General features: G+C 37.7%; 1 protein-coding gene across 9 annotated transcripts in view; it reads right to left on the bottom strand.

Annotated features, from left to right (window-relative positions):
- The window catches only part of MAP2K5 (mitogen-activated protein kinase kinase 5), a 255,139-nt gene that overhangs the window by 101,490 nt on the left and 127,545 nt on the right, over positions 1-26,104 (bottom strand). For all 9 annotated transcript variants that reach the window (XM_090270812.1, XM_090270814.1, XM_090270815.1 and 6 more), the window contains exons 14-16: positions 15,043-15,116; positions 14,027-14,077; positions 2,068-2,139 (exon numbers count right to left, since the gene is read on the bottom strand). In XM_090270812.1, coding sequence (XP_090126938.1) covers positions 2,068-2,139; positions 14,027-14,077; positions 15,043-15,116 — 197 coding nt within the window. The remainder of the gene's footprint in view (positions 1-2,067; positions 2,140-14,026; positions 14,078-15,042; positions 15,117-26,104) is intronic.

Genomic DNA, 26,104 nt, shown 5'->3' with positions numbered 1-26,104 from the left:
CTCGCTTCTGAGATATCCCTCCTGAATTTTTATCCACCACACTTGGATGAGAGACCAGCCCATTCCACGTCTGCACCCCTCCTACCCGTCTGGATGGATGTGGTTTTTTTAATTCCATAGTTGTCAGACTTCCATTCAACTTGATTACTGATGGTTCTGAGTGATGGCTGTTCTATATTTTAGTTGTAATTGATGTGGTTGTGCAAAGAAGCGAGCCATGTCTGTCTATGCTGCCATTTGACCAGATCTTCCCCTATCTGGTCACTTATTAAATACATGTAGTGACAGTGATTTAAAACATGCAAAGGTAAATTATATAACAGCAAGGCCTGTACTTCACATATCAATAGCATAGTTTCCCTCAAAACAAGCTAATTGAATAATCCCTTCAGTATTTGTTGGGAGACTCAGTTTGAGCATCTGTCTACCATTATGGTTAACCAGTAAGCTGATGCACATGTATCAAATTTATTTTCAGATGCCCTTTTATGAAGAAGTAGAAGAATATGGTTTAATAAACATTGACTACTTTATTTTTGCTTTCTTTCCATAGTGCCGGTGAATTGAATCTGAGGATATTTCCTTACAAATTCAGCTGCATTTTTGTGTTGCACAAATAATAGAAAAAGTACTTGACCAAAAGCAAAGGTGACAAAAGTGAATGCATGATCATATTTAAGGAGTCCTTTTTACTTTTTAAAGAGTCTTCCTTTATCTGAGTCAATGTATGTGAGAAACAATTATGAAGCATATATGAGTATCCAGACTCTATTATACTGCAATTCACACTGACCCTGATGTTCTTCTAATATAAACTATATGCATTTCCTTATAGATCAATGGTCACAGTATAGAAACCTTAGAATGGAATTCTAGTGGGGCTACAGGTAGCACACTAAGATAAAGTCCATTCTAAATAAAGAGTAAAGTCATTAAGTTGTGTTAAATACATATCCATTATCCTCCCTCAGATCATATCATACCCTGTCCCACAGCATATGATATGACTATAATTGGAACAAGATGGCTTTTTTCTTTCTAAACAACCATATAGAACTTATACATCCAAATGAGTAGGGCTGTACTCTTTAAAGTAATCACCTTGGGAAATTATATATGCATTCCAACCAAGCTATCATCACAGAGAATTTTTCTGAACTCTCTTTAAGAACACAGGTTCTCCACATTTGTGGAACATGTTAATAATGCAGATTCTTAAGAGATGTGAACTTAACTGGTCTTGGATGGAGTCTGGAAAGCTGTATTTTTAAGAACCACTCTAGGTTAACTTTTATACAGGTCATCTGTGAGAAATAGCACTTTAGAATAGTTGATTCACAAGCCATGCAAGGATATCAGAGCAATGACTTTAAACTCTGTGTACAGATACGTATATGTAACTAGAGATTTTAATTTTTTTCAAAATCTCCATTCTTCCTGATTTAACATACGAGGGGTGGACCCAAAAACCTGGAATTTATTTATTAAAAATTGCATATTTATTTTTACATGTTCAAACTTCAGTCACCTTCAAAGTACTCTCTATTTGATGCAATACATGTATTGAGACTTTTTTCACTGCTCAAAACAGTTTTTGAACTCATCAATTTTGATACCTTTTAGTGCTTCTGTTTTTTGTTTTGCCTCTCACATCTGCAAAAAGTCTCCTTTTGAGGACTTCTTTCATCCAGGAAACAAAAAAATGTCACTTGGGGTGAGATTGGGTGTATAGGGAAGGTATGGCATGGGGGTCATGCTGTTTTTGGTCAAAAACTGCTGAACACTAAGCACGATGTGGGCAGGTCTGTTGCAAGTAAATCAATCACTGATCATGAAATGGGCAAAGGCGTTGAAAGAGTCTTCGGAAAAAGTCGCTGAAGCTGAACGCAGCCTCTCACAACAAAGCCAGTTGGTATGCTGATATAGATGGGTCCCTAGAATACTCACCTAACGGGGGAAGCCTGTACTACAAGGGGCCTGCACTCCAGAAGATAATTTATTTTTTTGGGGGGTCTCCCCTTGTATTACTACAATGTACATAGAAACATCTATTTACAAAAAACCTACCTCCATGAAAGCGATTCCGAAGCTCCATACATCAGAATGGATTCCATACTGCTCCCCTGAAATTCTTTCAGGCTGTAAGAAAACAGAAGGGAGCTTGTGAGCTGATGTAAGCTACCCAGGAATCACACACACTAACATGAGCTCAGCCAAGGCAAGGGTCAGCAACATTTGCATAACACTATGAAGAACAAAGCAATTTTACATATGTATTATGTAGATAATATATATAAATCATGTAGATTTTATATAAGTACAATTTCACTGAATCCTCACAAAGTCCCTGTGAGGAAAACCTTATCTTTATTTTAGAGATGGAGAAAATGCATATTCAGATTAGTGAAGTCATTTAGGCAAAGTCCTAAGCTGGGGAATGAACCGGGACTTGAACCCAGGTCCTCTTCCTCCAAATCTAGGGTTCTTAGTTGTGGAGTGACAAATTTCACAACATTTTATGTTATCACTTATTTGCATTTTGAGAGCTAGGTTTGGATTACTAGAAATTCTTTCATTTTATTTTTTTAATCCTTTTATTTGGAAATACTTTCAAACTTTAAGAAAATTTAATGATTAAGAGGAGTACAAAGATCATCCAAATTTCCATTGCTCAGATTCACCTGTTGAACATTTTATTCCATATATCAGGGTGTCTGTTGATATGAACGAAGTTTAAGATGTGTAGCAAATACTTGGTCTAGACAGTCAGTACACACACAGTCTCAACTTCAATAGAATGATTTTGTATTGAAGTGGGTGCTGCCTGCCTGGTCTCTCTGTCCCTCCAGGATTTGGCTTTCAGTAGGGTACTTCACAGAGGTCTTTGAATGACCACAGAAACAAGTGAGTAAATCTCACAGAGGTGGAATGGTTGCTTGAGGTTACAGAGCTAGCAGTGCAGGGCTGGGATTATAACTCTTATACCTTGGACCCCCCAGGACAGCATTATATTCTTTGTGCCATCCCTTGGTTTTCTGGCAGCCACCATAGTCATCATCCTTCAGGAGATCTCATGCAAGTCTTTTAAGAGTAACTGGGGCAGGGTCAGCCTGCTCCACTGGAGATGGAGGAAGTGGGCATCCACCATTCACCCGCAAAAGATACACCAGAGGTGTAGAAGATGCGGGCCAGATGCTCTCGGGTGAGTTGGCACAGTCCTACATCTTGGGGAGGTGGCTTAGCAAGGATCCAAAACTTTGTAACTGTTTCCCCACTCCACCTACCAGGCTACCTCATTGTACTTACTGCCTTCTCCTGGGACCACTTTCCTTACAATTATATAAAGCCCTGCCCTGAGGTAGCAAGATGGATTGTCTTATTTCCCTTCCTTTATTTATTTCTTTAATTTGTAAAACCTCTTTCCTACCAAGAATAATTCTTCCCAAGGGCCATGGATCATGTGACCATTTCTCACAGCTGCTAATAGACATGGTCATTCCAATCCCCCAATACTTTTTCTTTTATGTTCTAATCCCCTACACCCATCATTTCTCAAGTTTCTTTTTCTTACATGAATGAACCCATTATACAATTTTTGCTCGTTCCATAGGTACTAAGATGTATTCATACGGAACTGGCCAGCTAGTTACAGGGGTAACACCATCATCTTCATGTCATCATCATCATCAAAATCAACAATATCATTGTGCCTTTACTGAAAAATTTCCATATGCCCGGCATCGTTTTAAGTGCTCTTCATGCATGTCTAATTTCAGATTCATCAATACATAAATTAGATCGGTGCTATTATCACCCCCACTTAACAGATGAGAAAAACAGGGCAGAGGGGTTTAATTTGCAGCCACTGTATAAGAACAGTAACAGTTATCATTTAATGACCACCTAGTACAATATGTGCCAGACACTGAGCTAGATACTTTGCATACTCCATACTTCATAAAAATCTTGCAAAATTACTTATATTGCCATTATTTTACAGATGTAAAAACTGAGGCTTAGTAAGATTCACGGACTTTGCCAAAGTCTAGAGCTATGGGTTGGCATTAAGTGTATTGTTAGGAACACAACCAGGATCCACCCCCAGGTATGTCTGACTGCAATACCAGGGTACTTCCCAGTGTGTCAAACTGTCCCAGAACCAGGAATCAGAAAAGCCACACACTAGTATGGATCGAGCCAGTGTTTCTCAAAATGCAGTCTTTGGACAAGCCATCGTAGAACTGCCTGAGGTGCTTATTACAAATGAACCTCCTGAATCAGAATGTCTGGGGTGGCTCTGGGGATCTTCATTTTAAAAAATAATTTCTCTGGGTGATTCTTTGGTACATTCAGCTCCAGTCACTAAATATTTTCATGTTCCCTGCAGAGGCAATGACCTACCTTCCTCTTCTTTACTTAGTGAATGTTTCTCTTAAGGGCCTATTCAAGGGCCACTTTTTTTGATGAAAACCTCTTCTACTCCTCAGGGAGCATGACAAATTCCTGCCTGTGTACTTCATTGAAAAGTTGTTCATAACTTTAATGTTAATTTATCACACTGCATTATAACCATCCATTTGCTAGTCTGTTTCTCTTAAGAGGCAAAGAGAGTGTCTTATTCATCCCACAGCTTGTAAGTACCGTGCCTGGCACATGGTTGGTGCAGAACCAATGTGTGCTGACTGGAGGCATGTATTACATGCTTACTGCACATTTGGTTTTAAGTATGAACTAATTTCTATGTATGTTCCCTGGAGTGTTCTGCTAATGTAACTTCCCCATACATTGCCATTCATGTCCATCAAGAACTTCTGGCAAACACGAACGTCCTACAATCCTCTAGAATTGTTAAAGAAATAACCAAATGTAGCCTTTCTCCTTGTCTCTTCTTCCTTTCCTTCCCTTCCTTCATTCCACTAGCTGGCAATCATTAATATATAGTGCTTCAGGCAGAGTACAGACAAAGCAAATACAAGTGGAACCCACACACAAAATATTTTGGCAGGACCAACAATAATGTTAAACACATTCATAACATTTGCTCAGCTGAACTGCCAAACAAGTACAATCTGTTAGCTGAAAATAAAACATAGACAAATTAAATTTAAAAAATAGAAAAAGTGATGGTCACAGATATCAGGTGGCAAATAAGAGAACTAACTCCTTAAGGACAAGCATCTGACAATCTCTAAGTTGAGACATTACTCCTACAATAAGCTAACAAAACAAGATTATGGTTGTGACGCAGTACTTAACAAATGCTCAGCAAAATCAGCCTTTCAGGTCTATTCTAAAGAATGCATACAGGGGGTAGGGACTGGGTAATGCGCTTAGGCCCCTGAAACTGACATGGCCACAAGTTAAGCTCCGTACATTCTGGAGTTACGAAGCCAGGACTTCAACGGCCTGAGGCTGGAAAATTTCTCACACTTCAAGCCAAGGTGGCCCGCTCTGTCTCACCCTTTTAAAGCAAAACAAACACAGCCACCAGATGCAACACTACTGGTAGAAGATCTGTGATGGATACTTTGCAGTTAACAAGCTAAAGCTGGGTCACTTTCTGACATGGAAAGCTAAATATCAGGAAAAAACACAACTCTCACCTCAGGTGCCTCTGCACTGAAGTTTAAGAGTCGGGGTGAAAAAAACCCTGGTCTGTTCTTACCAATAATAGTAAGAAGTGGTGATGAGTTTACAGAGGATCGTAAAGGGCAGTGGCTCTGAGCTGGCATGCATACCCCACTCCTTACAGCTACTCTCTGTTACTTAGCATTTACCCACGACCCATATTTAGTTAACTCATTCCAGTATTGTCTCTAGTAACAGCACAATACCCTAGGGTTTACTTGCCAAAAGAAGGAAGATGCCAAGTAACATCCCTTATCTCTTCTGATATAGGATTTTCTGTTTCGTTAAGTTACTCAGAAAATTAAGAAAGTATGAACAAATACTTTAGGTCAATATGAAATCAAAATATGTATCAAACTATGCTTTTTTCTTTTTTTTTTAGGTTGAAAGATCCCTGTGTGGGTAGCAGGGCACACTGGTTAAACAAGGGTTTTGAAGTGAGGCTGCTGTAACACAATCTGTCTTTTAATTCACCAATTCTTGGAGTGGGCCTCTTTGCATCCATCTTGTTTGGAACTCTGTGCCCTCTGGACTTGTATGTCTATTTCCTTCATCACATTAGGGAAGTTTTCTTTCACTACTTTTTTCACAGAGTTCTAATTTCTTGCTCCTTCTCTTCTACTGGCACTCCTAGTATGTGAATATTGGAATGCTTGAAGTTGTCCCAGAGGCTGCTTATACTATCCTCATTTTTTTGAATTCCTTCTTATTGTTGCTGATTGGTTGTTTTTTGTTTCCTTATGTTTCTTATCATTGATTTGATTCTCTGCTTCATCCATTCTACTCTTGTTTCCCTGTAAATTATTCTTTATTTCCAATTAGAGCATTCTTCATTTCTGATTGGCCTTTTTTTTTAGGCTGTTGATGTCCTCATTAAGTTACTTAAGCATACTTACTACTAGTGTTTTGAACTCTTCATCTGATAGATTGCTTACCTCCATTTTCATTAAGCTCTTTTTCTGGAGTTTTGATTTGTTCTTTCATTTGGGCCATGCTTCTTTGTCTCCTTGTTTTGGCAGCCTCCCTATGTTTGTTTCTATGTATTAGGTAGAGCTGCTTTGACTCTGTGTCTTGGACAGAACCCCAGCCTATGCTGTTCTGGAACAGCTGTGGGGTCTGACTGACCACTGCCAAGAAGTGTGACTCCCAATATAAAAGTTTGGTGGAAAAGGTAAGGGGGTTTATTTAAGTTTTGCAGATTCAGAGTAACGGCAGGTTTCTACCATTATGTCCCACTCCTTATAAAACACTCTAAAACACTTAGAACTGCCTTGCCCTGCCAAACCAGGCAAGTTTCAGAATCCGCCAGTCAGAGGTACCGTCTTTCAGAAAAGCAGAAGTCTGCGGCTCAGCATTCCCATTCACAGTAGCATTTCAGGCATCTCCGACTAACCCATGCTTGGTTAGGCAGGTTCCACAATTCCAGCCTCATCGGCCGTGCCACCCTGTCCTCTAGGCAGGTTTCCCAGTGGATCTCCTCTTTCTTACTCCAGACCTCGTGGTGGATTCTCTCTCCAAACCATGTGGCTTCCGTCCTAGCTGACTCCCATCTATGTGGCTTCTCTATTCTTATGGCTGCCTGCCCTTATTTTTAATGCTGACTCAGGGCACCATAGTCATTGTTATAAAAGTATCTTAAGCCTATCACCCGCCCTTTTGCCCTGGGCTGCAGCACAGCTATTATCTTGCTACCAACTTGCCATAGATATGCAAAGTACCAAAACTATGAGGTGTGGGGGCTTTGGGGAGGGTCCCCCCCAACTCTGTTACATTGGTAGTATGGCCTAATGTAGTAGGTGTCCTGTAGGGTCCAGTGGCTCAGCCTCCCCTATCACGCAAGCTGGGTACTCACTCGAGGTGCACCCTTCGTGTGGACTGAGTATAGCATCCTCTTGTAGTTGAGCCTTGATTGCTGTTAGCAGATCTATGGGAGGGATTTACCCAGGCCAGTCAGCTTCAGGGATTGGCTGTGACCACTGACCATCGATCTCCACCCTCTGTGGAGATTCAGCTGTGCAGGGGCAGGGTAGTGGTGCTCTGACACCACGTCTGTAGCTGTCCACTGGGGGTGTTGGCCTGGGGTTTCCTGGGTGGTGCAGGTCAAAGTCAGGCCCACCTGTATTTTGTCTGGGACCATCCTGCCTGAGCTTTAGAGCAATCTGAGATGGCTGCTACCTGTGCTGGGCTGGGAGATTCCCAGGTGAAGCTAAGCTGTGAATCTAAGCTGGCTGCTGCTAGTGCCTGGGGCTCAATGAGGCTAGCTATTACTTGTTTGATAGGATTTAGGAAGTTATAAAGCATGAGCCAATACCAGTCATTCATATGGAAAAGCAGCTTGGGTGGGCTCATAAATTGGGAGGGGCAGTCTCTGGGGGTCTCCACGGCAGGTCCAGCAGTGTTAGCCAGGTTGATGGAGTCTCAGATATGGTACCAGCTTGCCAGCTCTGTGGAGGGGAGGGTTTACAAAAGGGACAATGGCCTCTGCTCACCTTGATGCCAGACACTTCCCTGTATCCCACTGGTGCTTTTTAAGCTGCAACCCTGGTGTTGGAGCTCAGAGGAAGTGAGTCTGAGCAGGTGAGTCCATGTGTGGGTTCTTTCAGAGCAACTTCTTGGAGCTCCAGCAGTTTCTACCACCAACTCAATCCCCACTGGTTTTTGCAGCAAGAAGTTGTGGGGGCTAATCTTCTTGGCACTGGAACCCTGGGCTGGGGGGCCTGGTGTGGGGTTGGGACTAGCCTGTTTTGTGTCTGCACCCCTCCTACCTGTCTCAATGGATGTGGTTTCTTTAATTCTGTACTTGTGAGACTTCCATTCAGTTCGATTTCTGACAGTTCTGAGTGATGGTTGTTCTATATTTTAGTTGTAAATTTGATGTGGTTGTGCAAAGAGGTGAGCCATGTCTGTCTATGCCGCCATTTTGACTGTAAGTACTACTATGTAACTTTTAATTCATGGTCTGACTTCTGTGTGCAGCTGTTTTTGCTGTCTGCTGCTGTTGGTTCTTCTTCATGTTGCTTTTTTCCCTTGATTGCCTTGCTTTCTTTGACTAATTGCTAGAGTATACTCTTGAAAAAAATATTGGAGAGGTTGTCTGAGGTCTAAGATGGGTATGCTGACATCAAGCCATGTTCTAAGCACAAAGCAAGCCCCTTTTCCAACTCAGGTCACATATACGAATACACAGGGTGCAAATCTGTGTCAGAGTTAGTCTATGGCTACAACTTGCCCCCTTTTCCTTTGCAGCCTGCTTTCCTACTTAATTCCAAGAAGCCTTCTCTTTCATTCCTTGGGACTGGGAGAGAAGAGGCAGCTTTAGCTCTGGTTTGCTCTCACACCATGTACAAGTCCTTCAGGCTCCCAGCATGATACGGGAAAGACCCTCTGACTACAGCTGTGGTACAGGGAAATGTCCTCAGGAATAAGTAGCTTTCGTTCTCCAATATTCCGCTTTCTCCTCTGTTGCAGGATTCCATCTGAAAACTGTCCTGAGACTTCCCCATCATCTTTTCAGCTCTTTAGTATATTTGAGATCATTTAAAAATTTATTTTAACTAGCATTTTCAGCAGAAGAGTCAGTCCAAATAACCCAACCTCTATAATTAGGAACCTGGTGTCCTAATTATATCTTGACTCTCACTACTCGCTAACACAGACCATGGGCTGGTTCACATGATTCCACCTTTGGTTTCCTCATGTGCAAAACAACAGTCATAATGACATGTATTCCTTGTAGGTTTGTGTGGAGGTTAAATGAGTCCATGTGATAAGCTTGATTTAGTACATGTCACATGGGAAGCTCAGTAAATGTTAGCTTCTTCCAATAATCACCACCGCCATTATCATCACCGCATAAGCATGGCCAGTCGAGTTGGCCCATGCAATGTGTACAGGAGGTTGTATTTGGGTAAAGATAATTTCAAGGACTGAAATAGCCTGGGTAGAAAAAATTGTTCAGGAAATGACAAAAGTCATCTAGATTGACTTTTTGATCCCAAGAAACAAGTATTTGGGTAAAAATTTTTCTTAAAACTTCAGTTATTCATAAAAATGTCAAACTTTTATATGTGATTTAAAAATTACAATAAGCAAATCACAGCAACTTAACAGTGGTTTACAGTTTTAGGGACTTCTATCTTTAAAATAGAGTAACATTTTTAGTAATTAGAACTTATGAGAAATGGTTTAATTTAATATAATCCCCCAAACCTTCTGGGTCTCTTTTGTAATCCTTCTGAAAGAAATCTTTTCAAAATGTAGTTGAAAACTCTTCATTACTTTGGACTGAAATGTCTGTGGAACCTAGCCATCTGCCTCTAAAAGGTAACATGTCCTCGAACATAACACTTCACTCTCTGGGTCTCAGTCTCCTCATCAGTCAATGACTTTCCAAGTCTTCTCCATGGTCACTGATTAATATGCCCATAAGTTGCTATTATTATTATTATTTTTAATGCTTCAGGATCTTAGAAGAGCCCCCCCCCTTTTTTCCCCTTATTAGCATTTTCTTATACCTTACACTTCAGGTTATAGGAGAATTTAGTAAGATTATCTGCACATGTAGGACTGTTTCTTTATTTTCTTCTCAATATTTGAGCAGACTATCTGTAGCTGTATAATTTGGGGGTCTTCTATATCTTATAATGAAAATAAAATAATATGAAAGAAATGGCTTGCTTATAATTAGTGAGGAAGTCATATTTGAAATGCAGTATTTATGAATTCATTCATTTAGCACTGTATGAGGGATTGGATAGACAGAATGGGAATAAATCTTGCCCCTGTGAAGATCATAATTTAGATTTGGAGAGACAAAGAAATTATTTAGATATATAGTGAGAGGCACAGCAGTAAAGAATTTAGTCTCTGGAGTCTAATGGGTAAGTCACTTAATTTCTCTATCCCTTCATTTCTTCATCTGTAAAATGAGAATATTACCTACTTGATAGGGTTGTGAGGATTTAAAAAGTTAATATATGTAAGAGCAACTGGCACATACAGTGAATTGTTAGCCATTATCATCACTGTATAGAAGTATGTATAAATTATTACGTGAGGGCAATGGATGATGTAAAATGAGGGAATTAGATCAGATGACCTCTAATTCTGTACTTCCACAATTTATTATTTGTCCTCTACCCTACCTCTCAACCCACCCTGACACATAACCTTCTGTTTCTGAGTCGTTGCTCATCTTTCCACATTGATCTCTCTCTTATAAGCGCCATTTTCACATACTGCTTGAACCATCAAAGTCGTACATTGTATGCCTCTTATTCTCTGAATGTATTTTTGGTACAACTTGATTCTTTCTTATGTCACACATAATATGGCCATATATAATACCATGTTCCAATTTTGCCCATGTCTTATGTGGATTCTGGAGTAGTTCTACTGCACCTAACAGCAAAGAAGGTGCTTAATAAATACTGGTTGACTAACTGAAGGTACTCAGTTTCAGATACAGCTTTCACTGGCATAGATCAGAGGTTGGCAAATTTTTTTATGTAAAGGGCCAGATATTAAATATTTGTCACTATGTGAGCCATATGGTCCTTGCTGCAACTGTCACCACTACTCCACTCTGCCACTGGAGTGCTAAAGCTGCCATACCCAATATGTAAATAAGTGGGTATGACCGTGTTCCAATAAACCTTTTATTTTTTAATTTTTTATTTTGAAATACTTATTGATTCATAAGACATAAAAAAAAACAAACAAACATGTAATATACAGGGAGGTTTCGTGCACTTTTCATCCAGTTCCCCCCAATGGTAGTATAGTATTCCCTCACTTATTGTGGGTATTACGTTCTAGATGCCCCCACGATAGGTGAAAATCTGCGAAGTAGAAACCTTATATTTATTTTAGTATTTATATATATTTTAAGGCTTTATAAACCTTCCCACACTCTTATAAACTGTTCCCAGTCCCTTATTAACCTTTCCTACTCCCTTATTAACCTTTTCCACACTTTTATAAACACTACTTATGTTCTTAAACATATTCTACACTCTTAAACCTACGTAACTTTAACAACATAAGTATACAGTACCACAAAATCCCACGATATAGTGAAAAATCCACAATAAATAATTAAATATAATATTTTAAAAAATCCCGTGATACAGTGAGGCTGAGATAAGTGAACCATGATATAGAGAGGGACTACTGTATTATAACACAACCAGGAAATTGATGCTGGTAAAATTTGCAGAGTTTATTCAGATTTCCCTGGTTTTACATGTACTCATTTGTGTGTTTGTTTGCATAGTACTGTGTAATCTTTTAAAATTGATTTTGAGAGAGACACACACACATATCAATTTGTTGTTCTACTTATTCATGCATTCATTGGTTGATTCTTGTATGAGCCCTGAGGAGGGATCGAACCTGCAACCTTGACATATTAGGATGACACTCTAACCAACTGAGCTATCCGGCAAGGGCAGTACTGTGTAATATTAAAACTTTCTTTACAAAAAACAGGCAGTAAGCCGAATCTGGCCTGAAAGCTGTATGTTGTTCACTGACCCTAGGAAGAGATCCTCATGTAGAACTCAAAGTTACAAAACAGACCAGCTAAAATGAGAACCAACTGTGGTTTAAAAATAAATAAATAAATAAAAATAAAAAGCCCTTCTCCCTCATGAGCCTGTCAGCAGACAAGGCAGGGATAAATACCTGTAACAGAAGAATAAATATTATTGCTATCTTCCCCCATCCTCAACCTCTGATCGCACGCCAGTCAGGAAAGGACGTAGCCAACAGGAGCCTCTGCATGGAGCGACGCTCACTGTCAGGCTGTCACTTCACTTCCCAGGCGCCTTAAGCTCTCTACAGCTTGCACTCAAAAGTTGATGACTAGAATTCACTCACCCAAGAAGCGAAGCAAAGCAATTTTAGCTTTGCCAATCTGAGCTAACGCTTTGTAATTTTAATCCTTACATTTCAATTAACAGATGGACGCATCATATTCATCCATAAACAAAAATGAAAAAAAAGTAATTTCTTTAATGTACACCTGGGAAAGACAATTGTGATCTGAATTTGTACATTTAAATATAATGCAATTTAATTATTAGAGCAATTTAAAACTACTAAGAACATGATGGGTGGTTGAGAAGTTATTTCATTTATAGTTTGTTTGTTTTTTTTAATCACAGTGTTCCAAATTATTTCAAAGGCTGAAATTGTGGCATTTGAGAGGGTTTTCTTAATTATAAAGGTGGCTCACCAATTTCAGCTAACCTGGTAGAGCCAGGAGGGTGATTAAGTTTTTTAAAAACAGATAGGATGACTTCAGAGGTTAATATATATATTTTGTCACATTATCTAGAAAAATGAGAAAAATTATTATTATTTTTTTAAAAAGCAGACAAAGATGAACTATTCTGGTATCTCAATTAAAAAAAAAAAAGCTCAGTACTATTTGAGAATAAGATCCAGGGTTCCATACATATTAAGATCTTTTTATCATGATAATATATGAACAAAGATTACTGAGAAAAATATCTAGGGTTCCATCCATACTAACATTGTTTAACTTTATGATATATAAGAAAAGACTACTGGAAATGAAATGAGCTATCTGAAAAAATATAAAACCCTCAATAAATAAAATAACCTTAAGATGTTAAAACAAAACTTTGCTCCGAAACGATATTAGATAAACTTCCTTCTTGTCTCTCCCCCACCCTCCAACTCTTGAAGTGACTGTGGAAACCAATAAACAAAAAACATTTTTTATGAACACAAATAACTTTCATTTTTGAAAGGTATGAAAGAGGTCAAAGCCAAGTCTATGTTGGTCCTTGAAACAGTTCCATACTTCTACTTTTTATTCTTGGTAAATTTATTTCAGTGGAACTAAATAAATTATCTTATAATAGGCATGAACTCAACAAGTAAACAGAATATAGATGTGTAAGTTCTAAAGAGAACTGTCTGCTAAACCATTATGTTCAGAGATCCATAAGTAAGAGCTGGTCAAATTAATAACTTAATTTTGATCTGGTGACAAAGCATGTTTGTATTCCTGGAAAAAACAATCAATTTTATAAACTGACAATTTGGTATACTTGAGGGTTAATTAAATAAGCAATGTGGCAAAGTAGCCAATACGTTATAAGGTGCAATTTTTCTGTAGGATTAAACTTCCAAAACTCAGCAATTTCACACTTGAGCCAACCAGTTAAGTCAACAAAGTCAGATGAGTTGGTAGCTCCTGTATAAATCCTAATGTCTTTTAGAAAGGTTTAAAAATTGAATCATGACTTAATTGACTTTGTAATTTATGATTTGTTAGGCTAAAGCTGTGGAATTAATTCAAGATTATACATTACCAAGTACATAAAGATGTTGGTTTTAAATGTTATCTTTGCATAAGTTTACTTACTGCCATATAAGCATTTGTTCCAACATACGTCTTGGCTATAGAATTCACCAGCTATGAGACAAAACAGTCTGTTAGAACAACATAAAGATAATGTGGAAATAAAATGGGCAATTATTCCTCATTTAACCTACAATCATCATTTCTATAATCAACTAAAAATTATGTAAAAGGGAACAAATTTATCTACAAAGGCATTAAAAATGGTTAAATCTCTTTCTTTTGAATGTGATTTCCAATTTAAACATGCACCGCATTACAGTTTATAGCAGATAACCTTAAACAATCCACTTAAGCAGGATACTTTTTGCTTTAGTACCCCAAACCCGCCTGATACATAATAAGAGTCAATTTGAAGTAGAATTTGAACACTCTCATTTTTTAGTCAAATGGCTCAAGATGTGAAGGAAGCACCATGCATTACTAGAATGAAACGAACACTAAATACGCTGGAGGGATAACAGACTTTGACAACTCTTAATACAATGATGACCTTCGCTTTGGTCTTCGTGTTTGGCTGGGAGTAAAGGTGGCTGCAATTCAAATCAACATCACAGCACGCTCATGGGTCACTATCGCCAGGGTTCTCAGGGGAGGCCCAAAATGGAAATTAATTAAAATTTGTGCTGCACATTGTAATGGCCCTCCACCATTGTTGCTCCCAATATTAATTTTTATTGTGGGCCAGTTGGGCTCCCCAGGCACAGCTCCCACTCTGCCCTCCCTTTTGTCTGGCCAAAACGCTTTCATATCAAAGCTGCATATCAATGAAGTTTGCTATTCGTAAGTAGTAATTACAATATCAGCAGTTTTTACTGTCATTAAACAATGAACAATCATATTCTGATGAAGGAAACTCGCTCGGAGATTAAAAATGAATAACACACTCCCAGCCGAGGAGAAGATGCAGAGTTCTGTTTGTCTGGCAGGTAGGTGATTTTCCAATCCAGAGAGTAGATTGAAAATAAAAAGTAAATGTTGCAGACAGGAGAGCAGATGAGGAGGAAGAAGAGACCTACCTGAGTGCTAACTCCAAAATCACACAGCTTGACCTGTCCTCTTGTGTTTACTAGCATATTGGAGGGCTTCACATCTAAAAAAGGATGAGAAAAGTCCACATAACTAATTCCATATCTACAGTGCTTTTTCTAAAAAAAAAAAAAAAAGGCACACACGCACACCATGGTATATTACAGAAATGACATCATCTGTTCAACTTGGAATTCTAAGAACAGATTTAACGCAAAGCACACTATGCGGAGGCAAATAAATGTAAGGTCCTAACTCCTCCACTTCCAACTATTTTTGGATTCTATAGAATCAAGGGTTTATTTCAGTGAAACTCAAAAATCTTGGCTTCCAACAAGAGTAAATATACCCATCATCCTATCCTCAGCCTTTTAGGAAAAGTAGGTAGATGAGAAAATGTAATCTTGCAAAGGATTTGTACAAAAGGGCTTATTTTGCTCTCGGTATGATACTATTACTCCCATTAAATAAACAGTAAGGCCAAAGGGAAGCCAACAAGGAAAAACGGCATTCTTCGTATGTTGCTGGTAACAGGTCATAGCTGAACAAAACAATGAAAAATAAATGCAGTATTGCTTTTTCCTGGTTTTATGTGACAAATGCTACTTCAGAGGACACTCAGAAACTGATCTAAAAGATGTGTGTATGTGTGCATGCACTTATCAGTCTTTGTTTTATTTATCCTTTTCTTCCCTTACAACATTTTTGACTGCTGTTATAGTTAACAAAAGAATTGACATAGCTTTTGCCAAGGCAGTCAGTTGCTAAATAATAATGACACAAAGGGTTTCTGTGAAGCATCGTCAGTGACAACAATGAGCCTTTTCAGGAATTCAGGGAGCCCACAAAAATCATCCAAGCAGGACAAGAGCACACTGCTTTTGATAATACAGAACAGCACCTGCTTCAACGTTTCATCTTCAATTGCAAAAGTGGTCAGGAACGGACTTGTTATAGTTAATAAAGTATATAATCTCAATTATCACAAAACTGAACAAGGGACTCATACTTTTTAATGGTAACATTTAACCCTTCGAGTGCCAACGCTGCTGTGAGTGACATTGACAAATTTTTCCAAAAGTGACAGCATTGCTCCCAGTGACTTTTCTTGATGGCTATACATGTAAATAAAAATGGAATAATTCGTATTTTATGTTTTGTTCTCTTCTTTTGTACCTAAGATAATATATTGATATATTTTTCTCATGTTGATCCAAATTTCGAATTATGCTTGGCACTCAAAGGGTTAAAAAATCTGCAAATGAGTTAATATCCTCTTCCCCTCTACTCTGCAAAAGGGTCCCAACAAAGTACCCTGTCAAGAGTGGGTACTTAATTCAAACTTCAAGTTCAAACTCTGTAATTAACAATTATTGAATCCTACCTACTATGTGACAGGCAATTATGCTAGGTACTTTCTCATACATTAGCTATTTAGTGTTGCCTGACAGACAGTAGAATGTAAACTCCACAAAGGCAGGGACTTGGTCTTTTTTATTGACTACTATGTTCCCTGTCCCTACAAAAGTGCCAGGCATACAGTTAATAAGTATTTGTTGAATAGAGGAGAAAATACAGGATGGAAACCATGAAGACACAGTATGATTTCATTTGATGATTCTGTTTCAGTGATCAGAGTGAAGATACAGAACATGTTTCTGCAGCATGCCCTTCAGATAACACACATTGTATACTTCCTTTTTGAGGGGGTGTCTCTGAATACAAGCAGGTGCAGCTCTTTTACCAGCTGTGTTTCTGCCTTCAGTTTCCCCAATTCCAATATAAATTTTACATCACCAACATACTAAATACAGCACTTTCACTACATCATTTCTCTCCTTGAGGAGGAAATTAAATATTCTGACACCACTCCCACCCCACACCAAAATGTGAACTCAAGAATACGGTTGTGCTTTCAGATGTGCCCCAAATCACAGATAGCCACAGCAGCCACTCAACATTTGCAGAACTGAAAGAAATGTTAGACTCTATACAGCTTGGTTGTTTTTCCAAACCTGATTCTCATTATAGGTCCTGAACTTTGAATATTTTTCTTTTTGACAACCTGCTCTTTGGTATATTGATACCCTTAAACCGCTCTTAAGCCACCGCATCAGATGGAGACAGTTAATGAATATTTTAAACTCCTGGGAGGAGTTGCCTGGAAATCAAGAGGTATGCTAAAATTAAGAAATCTTTAGCTTTAATCAGACACATATTTGACGTAAGTGGATCAATAGAGAAAGAAAAAAGCCATGAAGTTGCTAGATTATATTGTAAAAGGTAAAGTGTAAATAAGAACTTAACTGAATTTTTTCCGCCCTCCAACACCTTGTTTGACTTACCTGTATGACTCATGTCCATTCACCTCTTAGCCTAGTTCTCAGGAATATTTTATGTATGAAAAGTAGTAGTCCTGTTATCCTCAAACCATTGTATTCCGACCAAACTATTAATCATTGTCTCATAAAAACAATCCCAAACCCCAAAACCCTATCACTAAGCCTTTATTCATTCTACATGTTCTCCTGCAGCACCCCCCCCCCAACCCCCCAGTTTGGAAACCATTCTTCAATATTTTCTGACTGAATCCTGACCATTCTTCAGCTCAGGTACCCTGCCTCTCTATGGCCCTAACTACTTAGGCCATCCAGATCACTGCTTCCTTTGAACTGTAAAGCATTTACAATTTACTTATCTGTACCATTTGTTTGAAACTGAGCATATGATATTTTTTAAAAGCTTGTAGTTACTTACCATATTTACTGTTACAAGTATAACCATCCCAAGTAATAAGTTCAGGGGGTAGGAAAATGCTTTAAACATCTTTGAATGTATCCCTTCCAAGCATAGTATCTTGCTCACTAGTTGATGTTTTATTAAAACAATATACTAAATTTGCTATATTAAGTGTCCACTCCCCATCAACATCTTGAGACATCATTTGAACATAACAGATGCCTTTAAACAAATCCAGTGGATTCAGACGAGGAGAAAAGGCCCAAGTTTTAGTTCTTTGGGTGTCCTGCCACAAACTTGGCATATGATGTTCTAGTTTCCATCTCTGCAGGGAGATAATAGCCACTGTGCCAATCTTTAAAAAACTATGAGGACTAGATGAAATAACAAATAAAAATTTCTTTTTAAACTGTCCAATACTTTATAATTGTAAGGTCTTATTGTCTTCCACTGGTAATCAACTAAGCTACAAAAGTGGTATATTTCATTATATTTAGAAAATTATTTCTATTGCTACTGTAGCAAATTCAAGCTGTATTTGAGTAAAATACCAGCTGAATAAAAATAATTCCCAAAATCCAGTAAGCAGAACGAACTATGAAACCAATTTAATGTTTATAAAGAAGCATTAAAAAAAAAGATTTTATTTATTTTTAGAGAGATGGGAAGGGAGGGAGAAAAATCATTGTCTGGTTGCCTATTGCACCCCCAACTGGGGACCTGGCCTGCAGCCCAGGCATGTGCCCTGACTGGAATTGAACAAATAACCCTTCGGTTTGCAGGCCAGTGCTCAATCCACTGAGCTACACCAGCCAGGGTTATGAGGAAGCATTTTTGACAGACCATATGCATTCATGCCTCAACAAGGCTACTAAACTTGTCTCCCTATTTTTACATTTGTTCAGCTATTATCTGTGTTGAACACAGCAGCTAATGATCCTTTTAAAACAAATCAGATCAGACCACTTCTTCCCTAAAACCTCCAAGGACTTCCCAACTCAATGCAAAAATGCAAAGTCCTCGTGATAATGTCTAAGGCCTCCTCTGAGCTGCTCCCTGCTACCTTGGGCTCTCATCCTCCCTACTCCTCTCCTTGCCAGGCATGCTTCTGCTTGGAGGCTCCATATCCCCAGAACACTCCACTCCCATAATATATATGCCCAGCTTGCTCCTTCATTTCTTTTAAACTTCTGCTCACCCTTCTTTTTTAAGAAGGCTTCCCCAGCCACCCAGCATGACCAGCAGAACCTCCCCACCCCAGATACCTCTTTCCCTCTGCCTTATTTCAATGCTGTTTTTAACATTTAGCACCATCAACACAACTATATCTGTATAAGTAAATCTGTTCCCTCACAGTCCTCCCCTTTTGAAGGGAAGGAAGCTCCATGAATGCAGAGATTCGATCTGTTTTGTTCACTACTGTATCTAGAATGGTGCCCAGTACAGACAAGAAACAATAATTGTTGAGCAAATGATGAATGAATGATATCTCTATTCAGCGGAAGGGCAAACATGCTCATCCAGGGAAGCATGAATTTGGCCTGAGAAGGGGCAACATCTTTTCCATGTTTAGTGGCATATACTTCAGAATTAATATAGCTCACTATTAATGAATGCATTCTAAATGGCATTTTTCATTTTGAGAACCATAGATGCTGTGGAGAGAAATGTGAATAAGACCCTGCCCTTCAGGAGAGCGCAGACTAAGGACTTGGTATACTCTTTGACCAAAAATAGTGCATATGAGATTTGAGGATAACAATCGTCGTCGGCAGCCGTCCGTCACGAGAGACGATGGTGTAGCTTCTTAAAAGTCTATCTGCACCGCCGAGAATGGTTGTGCAGTCCGACTCGGGAGTGACACGGTATCTGTCTCCTCCCGTGTTGAATCGACATCTTGCGATGACGCTGGAGTGTCCTCTCCAGTGAAGCTGAAGCTACAGAGCCTGGGCAGGGTGATATGGAGGGTCTGCTGTTGCCCATGCAGCAGACCCCCCCTCTCTTCGCAGCTGAAGGGTCCAAGGGAAAGACGGAGTCAATACAGCTTGGCTTCAGGTGCGCCGCAGGAGTTGCCGGTGTTGACTACAACGTCAAACCGCCTTAGGGACTCCGGCTCCGGATTTTCTGTCGGGGTTCACTCCCTTAGCCTTTCCCCTGAAGAGGTATGCCGCAAGGCAGCGGAGGTTTTTTGGAGTCAGAGTTTTCCTTCTCTGATGTGCCCTGACTGGAAGATCGAACCAGCGACACTTAGCTCGCAGGCCGACGCTCAATCCACTGAGCCAAACCAGCCAGGGGGAGGATAACAATACTGCTTTAATATATTCTACAGGGAATTTTCTTCCTGAACAACTGGCACACTTCCTATAATAAAGACAATGAAAGTTATATAATTAAATAGCTCCCAAACCTGGCTGTGCTTTAAAAAAAAAAAGAAAGAAATTGGGTTCCATCTCAGATCTACTAGATCAGAAACCAGTCTACTACAGCCTTGTCTTCAGGCCAGCATTTAGAAAGGACGAATATAACCTGCTGTATTTCCCTTTGATTTAACTGCTATAGAGTTTAGAGTATCTGAAGAAAATGATCTTCTCTTGCTTTCTTTTTAAAAATCAATAGTATTCATTTTAAAAACCATTTTGAATGTACAATTTGATGAGTTTGACAAGTGTATACACCAATGTAACCACACCACAATCAAAAGATGAACCATTTCTATCACCCCAAAACGTTCCCTGTGACACTTTATAATAAATTCTACCCTGACATCTGGCAACCACTGCTCATTTTCTGTTGTTGCAGATTAGTTTTGCCTTTTCTACATCCATTGTAAACTCCATAATAGGTTGTTACAATTTTTGCTTTAAAAAGTCTGGATCAGTGTTTAGATGGTGTAGCTCTGTTACTAATATTTAAAGTGGGAGTCTTACTGGTGGTATAGAGTTGGGTCTCGTTTTAACTGCTTTTAATTGGAGTATATAGACCCTTTACATTTAATGTAATAATTGATATGGTTAAGTTCAACTCTACTATCTTACTATTTGAAAAAAAAGGAACATCTGTTCTTTGTTCCTTTCTTCTTTTTTTATTTTGCCTTCTTTTGAGTTAGTTGGGCACTTTTTGGCATTCCACTGATCTTTACTATTGGTTCCTAAGCCCAAGGTTGGCAAACTTTTTCTGTAAAGAACCATATTTCTGCCTTTGAGGGCTATATTATTGTAACTACTCAGTTTTGTCACTGTGATGCAAAAGCAATCATGCACAATATGTAAATGAATGGCATGGCCATGTTCCAATAAAATTTGTTTATAAAAACAAGTAAGTGAAACAAATTTGGTCTGTGTATTAAACTTTGCCAGCCTGTTTGAAGCTTATAACATTTTTTAAAATGACTGTTTTAGGATTTACAATATGTTTCTTTAACTTCTCAAAGTCTACTTTAAAATAATATTAGAATATTTAATTTATAATTGAAGAAAGTTACAATAGTGTACTTCCACTTTCTTCCTTCCCATTCTTTGCACTGTTTGTTATATATTTTATCTCTACAGGTGTTATAAATTCCATAGGACAGTCTGTATTTCTTTAAATAATTTTTTAAAGAAATGTAAAAGTGAAAATAAAGTCTTTTATATGTTCACGTTTACAACTGTTGGTGCTATTTATTCCATTATGCAGACCTAACTATCCATTAGGTATCATTTCCCTTCTGCCCTAAGTAACTTTCTTTAACATTTTCTGTAATGGTCTGCTGGCAATAAATTCTCTCTACTTTGCCTGAAAAAGTTTTTCTTTAGATGTTATTTTTGAAAAATGTATTTACTAAACACTGAATTCTGGGTCGACACATTTTTTTTTTCAAGATTTGAAAGATGTCTTTCCATTATGTTCTGGTATGCACAGCTTTCGACACAGTCTGCTATAATTTTCATTTTTGTTCCTCTTATTTTTTCTCTGAACATTTTAAAGATTCTTAAAATCACTCATTTTCAATTTTTAAAAAAATTTTGATATGCTTTAGTATGGTTTTGTATTTATCCTGGTTAGGGTTTATTGAGCTTCTTAGAATACAGGTTTATGAGTTTCATCAAATTATTTTTTATTCCCTTCTGAGACTGTAGTGACACATATATTCTAGACTTCTTGATACTGTTTCAAAAGTCCATGAGACTGTGCTCATTTTTTAGTCTTTTTTCTTTGTAGTAATTTTGGATAATTTCTATATCTCTAACATCAATAGCTATACATCAATATCTAACATCTATATCTCTTCTGTAGTACCCAATGTATTGTTAATTCCATTAAGTGAAATTTTATTTCAGATATACTACTTTTCATCCCTAGATATTCCACTAGGTCCCTGTTTGGTTTTCTATTTCTTTTTGTGTAATGCTCATGTTTTCCTTGAAATCCTTGAATATAGTTATAATATTTATAGTAACTGTTCTTAAGTCCTTGTCTGCTAAGTCCATCATCTCAACAGAGGGAAGACTTCTATTTCTATTGACTGATTTTTCTCCTGGTTATATTCTTTCATCCCATTATCAGAAGAAGGATTCTCTGTTCACCTACTAATTTTTATTTTGATGCCGGATATTGTAAATCTTATGTTGTTGAGTGAATATTGTTACCATCCTTTGAAGAGTTTTGGACTTGAAACTGGCAGGTAGTTACCTTATTTGCAGATAGCCAGATCATTTTGAAGCTTATATTAGAGTTTTTTAAAAATAGACAACCTATAGTGACCCCCTACTTTAGAGCTAGTTTAGCCCCATTATTAAAGCATGCCTCTTCTAAAGTCTCTCTTGAATGTTCCAACAAGATCTCTCTACTCTTCCTGGTTGGAATTTTACAAATTCCCAACCTGTGTAAGCTTTGAAAATTGTTTAGCTTATAGCTACCCCCAAATTGTCTTTCCCAGATAGTAGTTCATTATCTACATTTGTAAGATTTCATCCTATGAATCCATAAGATATATGGACTAAAACTTAAGGAGGTTCTTATACAACTTATTGAGTTCATTTTCTGCATAGTTCCCGACACTCTACGACTCTGCCCTATAAATTCTCGCCATTTTGGCCTTCTTGATCTCTAAACTCTGTCTTTTCACCTCCGTAAGACCTTTGGAGTCTGTATGAGTTTCCTCTCCCTATGCTGCAGTCCAGAAATTGTCTCCAGGCGGAAAGCTTGGGTGATTATATGGTTCAACTCATCCGTTTCCCTTCTCTCAGGGATCACAGTTCTGTATCACTTGTGATCAAAAGCCTGAAAGCAGATGTTTCATACATTTTGTCCAGTTTCTTAGTTATTTTTGGTGGAGGGCAAGTCCCACAGCAGCAGTGATTTCTTCCTAGGCATAAGTGGAAATATCCCTTTATCTTAAAATTCTTGTTTTTTTGTCTTTAGTTCATTGTTTTGACCTTGTATTTCATGCTGCCTCAAATCCTTTTTCAAAACAGAAAGGACATAAAATAATATTAGGACTTTATTTAGGTAGCCTAAACCTGAATACATGTGGCAGAATATTAAGCAAATGAAATCTTTTTCAGAATAGGAATGAGGATAGTTCCTGTGATATAAGTTTCACTTTATTTGAATAAAATATTATACCTGAAATTTGAGGAATAAACAATCCTAGTACATAGCCACTCAACTTATATTTCCAAGTTTTTTTCTAAAACATACAGATGCTACAATGTTCAAGAATAACTCCAGGAATACTAAAATAATTTAATTTATTTTCCTTGTGTGTGTGTGCAGGGGTGGGGGGAGTGGTTTTCAATGTCACTCAAAGCTACAGACAGCAGCAAAACACATAAGGGAGAAAGATTACTTTTAAAGAAGTAGTTTTATTTATGCTTATTTTAATGCAATCTCAAGTTATAGAAACAACAATCAAAGGCATACAAGCTTTTCATTCAGCTCACTTGAAAACATAGTAGCCTTTCTTCTGTAAGCAAAGAGGAGAAAAGATGAGTCATTAAAGTGACTGATTATAAATGGCAATCATCAGGGCAGATGTAAGTCATTTTGCTTTAATCAGACCATTAATTATTAGGGTTTATCAATTAGTTTTATTGAGGGCAAGGGAGCTTAAATGAATACTGGGGCATTGATTTTAACTAGAACATTTTCTCAAAGAAAATACAAATGAGGTGTGTAGAATCCCGGAATTACAGGCTCTTTTCATACCACTAAAAGAAGCTAGCTTTGTCTAATGTAAAACATAAGCCTATAGTGAAGAACCAAATGAACTCTGATCCCCTTTGTATTACATACGAAATATCATGTTTTGATGTTCCCTAACCTGCAATTTGGTTTTAATCTATCTTGGCCAAGAGGTCAATGTCATGTTGGAGAAAGTGAGACAAAGGTAAAATGCAAAGTCACCCACTTTTAATATCAGATATTTCTTATCTTCTTTCATGTTAGAAAAAAATTCAGTCATTTTATCAGAGACTTTTATAGGAATCAGAATAGATTCCTGCTGGTCAGATCCTCTCAGAGGAAGCAGAAAGTTATGGAAAGTGTATGTGTATTTGTATCTTTGTGTGCATGTGTGATATACAAGATGAAGGGTATACCTGATCCTCCTACAATGGCAAGGTTGTTATGGGAATTAATAGAGACAGGGTGCTTAACAAGGCCTGTCATGGAGCTGGAACTCAATGAATTATTGAATGAATAAAATAAATGGAAAAAACATTTTGTAAACTTGAAAGTACTGTATATGCTGGACACTATTTCTTTGTAGAACTGGTTATAACAATGACTTTTACGCTAGAAAGTCAGCATGTAGATCTCCTAGTATACTGGATCAGACCCAAATGCTAAATAAAATTCACTTTCATTATATGAGTGCTACCTGAAGGCAGGTTTCTTCCAGAACATTAAGTGCTGTTCAAAGAAGAATTAACAATACCCAATTCCAGCATGTGCCTTCTGTTACAATATTTTCCCATTTCTTCAGTGAGATTTCACAGTAAGCTGAGTTTTTTAATGATGATGTAATATGAATACTTGAATTGCAGCAGTGACAGCCACATAGATAATAGGTAGTTATGATGTAGCTCTCTTGAATAATTTGAAGTGCTTAGAAGATTATTAGAAAAATATCAGGGAGTGAGAAGAATAAAAGAACTTAAAAATAGGGTCTGTGTGTCATGCAGAAGATAATACATAGTTTTACTACAGGAATCTGTAACTAAATAAAAATCAACTATTGTCATCACTTTCCTATTCTATCTTTAACAAAATATGAAATAGCAGTTAATTACAGTATCATATACTATGTAATAATGGTAAATGGTAATTTCTTCTCAAAACTGATGTGTACTAGATGACCTGATTTACCATGATTACAAATATTTAAAGAAAGATGCTAACAACTCCCAGGTATCTACTCAAGACAAATGAAAATGTAGAATCAAATAAAAATTTTATATGAATAGCAGCATTAGTCATAATAGCCCCCCCCCCACTAAAGGATATAATCCAAATGTCCCTCTACTAGTAAATGGATGGAAAAAGGTGATATATCCATATAATAGGCTATTATTCCACAATAAAGAGAAATGGGAAGACTGTAATAAAAGACAAAAAAGGCCATTGCTTATGTTTATAAAGAGGTCAATCCAACAAGAAGATACAATATTTTAAAATATTTATGCACCCAATATAGGAGCACCTAAATATATAAAACAAATATTAACAGAACTAAAGGGAGAAATAGCACTACAATAATAGTAGGAAACTTGAATACCCCATTACATCAATAAATAGATCATCCACACAGAAAAATCAATAAGGAAACATCAGCTAAATGACACATTAGACCAGGTGAACTTAACAGATATATGTACACAGAACGTTCCACTCAAAAGCAACAGAATACACCTTCTTTCCAAATGCACACAGAACACTCTCCAGGAGAGATCGTATGGTAGGTCACAAAAAAAGTCTTAACAAATCTAAGAAGATGAATCATATCAAGTATCTTTTCCCAATGGTATGAAACTATACATAAATTTCAAGAAAACTGGAAAATTCACAAATATGTGGAGATTAAGCAACATGCAACAAATAATAAGTCCACAAAGAAATCAAAAGTTCATAGCATAAATGCCTATCTCCATATGAAAGGAAACCCCTCAGATAAACAACCTTAAGAAACTAGTAAAAGAAGAACAAAGCTAAAACTTCGTAGAAGGAAAAAAGTAACAAAGATCAGAGCAGAAATGAATGAAATAGACTAAAAAGACAACAGAAAAGGTCAGTGAGACCAAAAGCAAGTTCTTTGAAAAGATGAACAAAATC

The sequence above is a fragment of the Furipterus horrens genome, unplaced genomic scaffold (genome assembly GCF_987537825.1).
Source record: "Furipterus horrens unplaced genomic scaffold, mFurHor1.1.pri manual_scaffold_3, whole genome shotgun sequence".
NCBI lineage: Eukaryota > Metazoa > Chordata > Mammalia > Chiroptera > Furipteridae > Furipterus > Furipterus horrens.
The sequence above is the reverse complement of the archived record's forward strand: the minus strand, read 5'-3'. Positions and strand labels throughout refer to the sequence as shown.